At 35.7% G+C, this 8,762-nt stretch overlaps 2 protein-coding genes across 3 annotated transcripts; both read right to left on the bottom strand.

Annotated features, from left to right (window-relative positions):
- Positions 1 to 258: 258 nt before the first annotated feature.
- LOC112786792 (U-box domain-containing protein 35-like) lies at positions 259 to 4,520 on the bottom strand. Its single transcript, XM_025830165.3, has 10 exons — positions 3,510 to 4,520; positions 3,258 to 3,364; positions 3,015 to 3,136; positions 2,691 to 2,878; positions 2,537 to 2,600; positions 2,150 to 2,447; positions 1,921 to 2,022; positions 1,414 to 1,842; positions 569 to 1,324; positions 259 to 456 (listed from the first exon to the last, which is right to left on the bottom strand). The coding sequence occupies exons 1-10, from the start codon at positions 3,694 to 3,696 to the stop codon at positions 436 to 438; spliced, it is 2,274 nt and encodes a 757-aa protein (XP_025685950.1). The 5' UTR covers positions 3,697 to 4,520; the 3' UTR covers positions 259 to 435.
- An 832-nt stretch (positions 4,521 to 5,352) lies between these two features.
- On the bottom strand, positions 5,353 to 8,312 carry LOC112784725 (probable nucleoredoxin 3). 2 transcript variants are annotated; one of them, XM_025828025.3, is made up of 4 exons: positions 7,892 to 8,312; positions 7,132 to 7,252; positions 6,551 to 7,030; positions 5,353 to 6,320 (listed from the first exon to the last, which is right to left on the bottom strand). In XM_025828025.3, exons 2-4 carry the CDS (start codon positions 7,225 to 7,227, stop codon positions 5,733 to 5,735), a joined length of 1,164 nt encoding a protein of 387 aa, XP_025683810.1. In that variant the 5' UTR covers positions 7,228 to 7,252; positions 7,892 to 8,312; the 3' UTR covers positions 5,353 to 5,732. The 2 variants fall into 2 exon arrangements, with proteins under 2 accessions (XP_025683810.1, XP_025683809.1); XM_025828024.3 differs by having other exon boundaries at positions 7,899 to 8,312.
- Between the last annotated feature and the right edge of the window lie 450 nt (positions 8,313 to 8,762).

Raw genomic sequence — 8,762 nt, 5'->3', positions numbered from 1 at the left:
GTAATATTTGATTGGATGTGTAAGAAAATTTGCATTAATAATACTAGTGAATTAGTAGGCACTAATGTGCTTATTGATTATATTTTCCATAGATATTAAATTGTTAAAAAGATTTAATAAATCATTTGATAATATATTGGAGATCGACCTGTTATTTGTTTTTTTCTTTTTTGGTGGTGAGTACTATTGATTTTTGCACAGATAACTTATTACAAAAATTTAATTAAATATCTTTTAATAAAATTTAGCTAAATATTTTAGTACATGAATCATATGATTTAATATATAAATCAAATCTTACGTTTGCTCATTTCACCAATCATTTTGATGCATATTTTAAAAATGAAGAATCAAGCTATTACATACATTCACCTAAATAATGTACAAATCAACGAAGGAATTTTCAATTTTCTTGTTCAAACACCAGTTAATGTGTTAACTAGAGGGACCTGAATCCTGCAAAAAGGTGAGTCAATTTTAATGTTAGTAACATGGTATAATCTGATACCTTGGGAAGCAAGTTTCCAACATGAACAGAAAAAAACATGGAAGGAAAGAAGAAACTTACCATATTCAGAGAAACTTGGCCCTCCGACGGTGCGTCGAGAGAGTTACCAACCGCAAAAAATGGATTGTCTTTATAAGCTAAGTCTCTTAGCCTGTTCAATTCTGGCAAGATTTCCTTGGCCAGGTCAGGCCTGTCTTTCCTTCGTAGCTCGGCGCACCGGATTGCCAACTTTGCAAAGCTCATGGCCTCCTCTATTGGCCAGTCAGGCACCGTTGGATCAAGCATCTGCTCAAAAGTCCCCTTCTCAATGGATCTTTCGACGCTATGCGCCAAACCCATTGGTGGTCTTGCTGTCAAAATCTGCAAAAAAATGACTCCAAGGGAGTATATGTCTGATTTCACCCCAAGCATTCCTGTCTGCTGGTACTCAGGGTCGATGTAGCAGAAGGTTCCGGCCGCAGATGTCATGTGATATTGTGTCACGCTGTCGGCCACAGATGGAGGGACTAGCCTAGCCAAACCAACATCACTGATCTTGGCCCCAAAGTTGCTGTTGAGTAAGATGTTCGCCGGTTTCAAGTCCCTGTGGACTAAAGGCTCCGGCTTTGTCTGGTGAAGAAATAACAAGCCAGTGCCAATCTCAGCAGCAATTTTGAACCTGATCTGCCAAGAAAGTGAGGGAGTGTTGCCACGACGAAAGAGGCGATCTTCCAAGCTTCCCTGAGACAAGTACTCGTACACAAGGCAACCATATTCCGGACAGGCCCCTAAGAGAAGAACCATGTTTGGATGCCGTATGCAGCTTAGTATCTCAACCTATATAAATAACAAACATCATATCCCTTTATTTTGATTTGTAGTTGAAGTGTTTCATGAATGCAGTTGTGTTTAACTTCTATGCTTACCTCTCTTTGAAATTGTGCTCTTCCTTGCGCAGCATCAGGACGTAGAACTTTCACTGCTACCGGCGTGTGATCCAAACAGCACTTATAAACTGGACCATAACCACCTTCTCCAATCTTGAGTGACTCCTTGAAAAACTCTGTTGCAGCTTCGATCTCCTCAATCGAATACTTCCTGTACCTAATATCTAAGTGTGATAAAGCATCAATTGCTTTTTTCTTCTCTTCTGCTTCTTTAATTGCTTTCATTTCTGCATTTAGTCTCTTCTGTGCTTCCAACTCTGCTATCCTCTTTTGTGCTTCAGCAGCCTCAAGGGCTGCTCTAGATCTTGCCTTCTCGTTTTCTGCTATCGCCAACGCGGCTTCCTCTGCAAGCCTTGCCTCTTCCAATTTCTTCTCTTCTTCCAGTTTCCAACGCTGAAGTTCTACCGCCTGTCATGAGCAAGACTTGCATCAGATACTCGTGTTGTGAGCTTTCTAGAGACAAACAAGAAAATGAATGATTCATACCTTCTGTTGTGCTGTTAGTGCTTCTTTACACGCTGTGTTGTACATTTCCATTGTTTGCTTGAGCTCCAACCTCAGTCTTCTCATTTCAGCCTCTATATCATCCTATAATTGCAGCAAACAATTAACCACGTCACGTTATATTTAGAACTACTATTCCCACCATTGATCACTTTTCCTTATAAAACAAGTAACTATAAGATACTAATGTACATTGTCATCTTTTCCTTACCACAGCTGCAGATGTAGAAGGGGAAACATTCTCGAACGAGATGATAGATGGGAATTCAGCAGGAAGGCTAGCATCCAAAGACCTCCTTTGAGGCACTGACTCAAAACTATAGTTTGTATCTGGTTCTGAGGAATATGAAAACCGAGGGTTGGAGTAGGACGTTGTTGTTTCTGCAGTATAAAACGAGGGGACCATCCGTTCTGAGCTTGGCCTACCATTACTTACAAAGGATATGTCAAGATCCGGTGCAGAATGTTCCGTGTACCTATCATGATATCCTTTCCTAGTGAATGGAGACCTGCATTCAAGAGCATGTATGTTAAGTATGTGAAGAACTAGTTATAGCACAACAAAGACAGTTGCTAAGTAGTGCATAATGTCATTAACCGGAATTCTGTTGTTCCCTCCTGCGATCTATGTGGCGTTCCCTCATAAGAGAACCTTTCATGCTCTGAAAGAAAAAAGTACATTTCTTAGAAAGAAGTGAATTATGACACTTAAAGAGATGCAAAATCAATGGTTCTTGAAAGGATCAATATACCTCTCCAACCTGGAGGCATCTGCACTTGTAAGTTTGTTTGTTCTGAACTAAGCTGAACAACAGATGGTGGAGCAGGACGGGAAGCAGATCGCATCGATTGAATCTTCCCTTTGGAAACAACATAGACTGTACAGAAATCTGGTGCACCTTTCGTTACTGATCCTGGGATATCGGATACCTTGAATCTTCTGATGAGGGTGAAAAAGATTTGTTAGGAAGTGAAATACTTATGCCTATATTCTTAGTAATGCATATTCATACATAACCATTATGAGACTATCAATTTGCAAAATCATTATGTGACATAGAAAGGGAGACACATACTTGAGCAAACCGGTTTTGGATGAAGATCCAAGAACCAAATGCTCAATTCCTGCTTGAGTGGCATATTCGACTATCGCTTTGGCAACGTCTACATCTTCTATTAGGACGTCCTTGCATTGTATCTGTGGTTCATCCAACAATCATGAGATTCTAAAACTGTGTCAAGAATTTTTAAACTAAAACCATTGCTAGAATCTCTGATCTTTTCAGCTTTTTTCCCCTCCTTTAAAGAAATACACTTACATCTTTCCGTGTGCAGAAGACGCGATATGGGAGGAAAATGCTTTTGTTTTGGGCATCAGGTTCTCTGCCAATAGATTCTTTACCGGTGATGAATCCGGTGAATGATCCTGCAATCAATGAACAAGGCATAGGTGAAAACGAAGACCAGAAAGAAAAAAACTCAATACAAAAATGCTGTGAGGATACACTGGTGATATCATATCATCAAAGCAATGTTCCATATGCATCAACTAACAAAGAAGATGTACTCACTTGGGGTGAAAGAAGGCGCGGAATTAGAGTTAATCTTGACATGGATGAGAATCACAGTAGCACCTTTGTTGAGGAGATGATCAATGGCCCATTGGAGTGCATTCCTGCTTCCTTTTTCTTTGTCTATTGCAACCGCTACTAATCCATTTACACCATCCTTCTCTTGTTGACTCCTTGGCAACCACATTCCTCCCTCTTCCTCTTTGTTCCAACAACTCTCTCTTTGAAATCCTTCAAAGCTTCTGTGATGATATTCAATATGATAACATCAAAGAATCAAACTACAGCAACCAACCAACCCACCCCAGAAGGCAAGAATCCTTTATTCCTCTTCCCTTGTAAAGATGTTATCAAAAGTTTAATCCTTTTTATGCCATTTCATCTTCCCTTTTTTCTGGGGTGGTTTTTGCTTTGTTGTACACACTTCAATGGATAAAACAGTGTGTGAGTGTATTTCTCAGAGGCTGTTGTTATTTCTCTCAATTCTGACTCATCTTTTCAACCGCTATGAGGTGCAAAAGGGCGTTTTCTATGTGTTTGTTTGTTTGTTTGAATCTTTGTCTCTGGTTTCTTCTGTTCAAACCTGAAACAACAGCAGATAGGCCATTTTTGGCGTTTGTTTCTTCTGACTATTTTTGAGCTTTTAACATGAATCAATGTTAACAGCCACAACAGATTGTTCTATTTTATATTCACCAGATTTTGCGGGCATGTCTTTGACTTCTTCTGTGGCAATCAAAATCTATTGCTCAATGATATCAAAGGTATTTATTAGAATAATCATTATAAACTGTGACGTGTATAATGTAACTTCTTATATACAAAATTTATCACAGCTATCTTCTTTCCAACAATATAGGGGGGAAAAGGAAGAAAGAAAAGGAAAAACCATACAGTTAAAATGCTACAAAGTCAGAATTTTATATATATAATTTTGGACTGAATTCACTGTTATATATATATATGTGTGTGTGTATACACACGTTCCAGTTTAGCTCCAACACTGAGCTTAAAGTTGTGGCCTGCTCAAGAACGCCCTTTCTAAGGACATACCGACCCATAAAGGACATTATGGTCCAGCTCTCAGGTTGGGCCTAAAGCTGTGGCCGGCCCAAAAACGCCCTTCTTAGGGGCATGTTGACTAACAAAAGACGTTAAGAATATATAAAGAAATTGATAAGATCCATTCCCGATAAACCTGTGCCGTACCATCTGACATCATCAGCACAAATGACATGCCATGTGGGGAAAGCACATGACGTGACAAATAATTATCGAAAGTGATTTTAAAAAATAAATATGAATTTATTCGGTTAAAAAATTTTATACATACATTTAATTACTTATCACCATATCAACAAAAATAATTACTTTTAACAATCAACGTGTACAATTATCTATAGAACAAAAAATAATTTACGCTATCAATGCATCAAAATTTAACTCTCTAAATTTTTATAAGTTAAATTACTTCCTCAAATTTTCATTAAATTAAATTGGTCACCCAAATTAACTAACATACATCACTTAGTAGTATAGTTCTTAAACCATTTTTTGTCTTCACACCATGTGATTCCTGTAAATGTGGATTGTTAAGTTCCATCACAAACGCATCATTTTGTTCCATCCTACATGGAATTTAATACGCTACACCAGCATGGGTTAGAGATCAATTTAACTTGCCATGAAATTTGAGGGAGCATTTACTCCTCTTTTACCTTATTTATGTTGATATCAACAGAGGTGAGGCCACATGTTAAGATGGAAAATAGAGTACAAAATTCTACATTAAATGTACATAGATTATAAGCCCTTTGCAATGAAAAGTAAATAAACTGATAACTTGAGCATAAAGAAAAATAAATATATATGTCAACAATAATTATTTACCCACACAAATGTATGTTCCCTATAAAATATCCAAAATTTTCTTCTTTCATATGTATAACAGTATAAGGTTAAGGTTTTATCAAATTACTACTATTCAGAGGCACCCACATTCAAGATAATGGTTTTAAATTAAACCACACATTTCTTATAACAAACACTCTGCACTTAAACTTTCTAAAAAATAATTCTATTAACTTTCCCCTTACAAGAATTCACCTCATTTACCTTAATTTTGATGACAGGTTTTAACAATTTCTGAAACTCCTTCACTACAAAAGTAACCAATCCATATATCTGTTTGCAAACTTACTTCGATTGCATTCTCCACCAATTTTAGTTTTTGTTGACCTTTTCTACACAACTTGGGTGTAGATCATAGTCACAAACATCACAAGAGAATGCCCAGAATTTCCCTTTCTCTTTACAGGAATCACATACATATGCTTTGGCCATATCCAACTTCAGCACATGTTCATGCTTGACATCCTCGAACTGTTGCGGCAAAGCCTCTCCTTCCTTTCTAAGAGCTGCTTCTAGATCCCTTATCCGTGATTCGGTGAAGGGGAATGCTTCTGCACCATATGAGGAGACCATAAACTTCCCATTGGTACTAGTCACTTTGCCATCTGGTCCGACAAAGACCAAAGCCGGAATTCCTTTTATGTCAAAGATCCTACAAAGGTCATGCCTAGTTTTGTCCTCGTATGGGATGGCGAGCCATGGCATATTACTTCTGTTGACATTGAACTCCTTCAGGTCTCTATCTGTCGAGATTAAAACAACCTCGCAGCAGTCACCTTTTGCAGCCTTGAGATTTTTGTATAAATCCATGAGTTGGACAGTGAATGCGCGGCATGGAGGAGACCAATAGGCACAAAAGTAGAGGCCTATAGTTTTACCAACTAGTTGAGATATTGGTACCTGCAATCATAAGACAAGTCTTATGCTATGAAACACAAATAAGGACCCAATACTAAACAAAATTTCAGAAACATTGTAAGAATAATGGACATATAACAGAATTTCTATCTAAGAGAGAAAATACTAATCTAAAGATTAATATAATTTATTGTAAACACAATAAATGTACTTATGCCATATGTGAATAACATAATGCATAATAAAAACTCCAGGCAAGGTCACTAGGCTACCTTTCTATCATCTCCAGTGATAAGAAAGTCGCGTCCCTCGTCTGCCAATAATTCCTCCAAATTTGCTTCTTCGCGTTTCTTTCTATCCTTGGCTTTCAATTCCTCATATCTCTTCCTTGTGAAGGGAAAAGAATCAGCACCATAATCCTCAATGGTCACAATTAAATCGTCTTCGACTATCGTTCCATCAGGATATAATGGACGGAATGATGGGATTCGATCAACTTGGTATCTGTTGATGAATCTTCTATGCAACTTTGCATCAAACGGGACAGCTAGCCATGGCATACTCTTCAAGTGTTCCTTAAAACCATCCTCATCATGATCAAAAGAGATGAAGATAATCTCCAAATTTAGGCCTCTCTTTCTCAGTGTACCATAGAGTTCAATCAAATGGGGAATGAATGCTCTGCAAGGTCTGCACCAATTTGCAGAGAAAAAGAGGCAAATGATTTTCCCATCGCATTCCGACAAGGGTACCTATTCTCATTGTTCAAAGATGGCAAGTATTAGCTATAGTGACTAAGATCATAGAATTGCAAATCTTGGTTAGAGAGAGGGCTCTGCAGAAACTAATATACCTTCCCTTCACTTGATACAAGGAACTCAACACCTTCAGCAGCAAATATCTTCAAAATATCATAGTCATCAATATATTCAGCTTGAAACCCTGCCATAGATACACTGCAAGGGCAAACAGACCTGAAGATAGAATACAAACAGTTCAGACACTTCAAAAATTTTCACAAAATTTGTCTAAAGCACTTCACTCCTTCAATTAAGATTTGGGGGTATTCAGAATGAATAGATCAGCTATATATATATAGAATTAAAAATATTTTTCACATAGGATATCCAATCGTATATTGCCGCATCAGCAAAAATCAGACAAATTCAAAAGTCAAATTAGCTAACAATGTAAAACTCTTCTACACCAAGTAAATGCATAGCAATTAAACTCCAAGAATATTTGAGAACAAATATGCAGGATATTCCCCTGAAGGATGATGCTTCAGTCTTTGAAACTTATAACAAAGAGGTTGCGTATAGGTTTTCCTAATTGAAGAACCACGTATTCTTCTTCCATCACATCATACAGTGATTTTTATGATCAACGAATGACTTAGCTAATTGTTTATATTACAATATCAATAACTAAATTCTGAATATGAAAGTTAGCAAAATCATTGCATTCAAGAAATATCTCATAAACATTTCATACTAATTTGATCAAAAGAACCATTTTTTATAACTTGAGAGACATGCATAGAGCTTCATGAAGAGCATAAACCCCGAATCAAATACATGCATGCTTTTGAAGATTAATCGAAGTGTTATTACTTGTTACCTTGCAGCAGAAGCTGAAGCTGAAGCTGAAGCTGAAGAAGAAGAAGAGCACAGCACCAAAGATTTTGTTAGTGGATAAAGGTTTGAGTTTTCTTCACAAAAGCAGAGATTTTATTGATATTGGTGGAGAGCGGTGGGAAAATCAGACACATTTAATTTAATTAACGTTAATTAACAATTAATTTTAATTATAATTAAATAACACTTTGATTGTGACTTGGGGAATACTAGCACTACATACATAGGAGCTAAACTAGAATAACTGTTTCTAATTTTGATACTAACTTTTAATTATTTATTTTCTTGTTACTATTTTAGTATATCTACAAGTACTAAGAAATTAAAATAGATTAATAGAATAAATGCTTTTAGTTGTGTTTTTTTTTATCATCTCGTGTTCTTTCATTAATTGTTTAACTAGTTAACTACTTTACTTCTCTACTGCTAATAAAGGAACTAAAATAGGACAACTGCCAATTTATTCTATTTTTTTATTAAGAAAATTATTCTATTTTTAATATAATATAAAAGATATAAATTAATATACATTTACTACTATAAATAACACTTACCTAGTATAAAGCCTATTAAATTTTTAAGATTTAATTATTTTATTAGTTTTTATATTTTAAATATTTTTAATTAAGTTTATATATTATTTTTAATTTTATGATTAAATTTTTTCTGTATAAAGAATATTAATGTTAATAGAATATTTTTTTTGTTAATTCAAAATACTCAAAAATAAAACAAATAATTATCTTTTTTTGTGAAAAAAAAATTACTCTCCTATCTGTGGCATATAAAGTTGATATTAATTTTTTTCACAATAAATTTAAGCTATTTTTTTGGGTTAATAATGTCA

Source organism: Arachis hypogaea, chromosome 20, assembly GCF_003086295.3.
Source record: "Arachis hypogaea cultivar Tifrunner chromosome 20, arahy.Tifrunner.gnm2.J5K5, whole genome shotgun sequence".
Lineage (NCBI taxonomy): Eukaryota > Viridiplantae > Streptophyta > Magnoliopsida > Fabales > Fabaceae > Arachis > Arachis hypogaea.
Note: the sequence above shows the minus strand (reverse complement) of the source record. Positions and strands in the feature narration are given on the sequence as shown.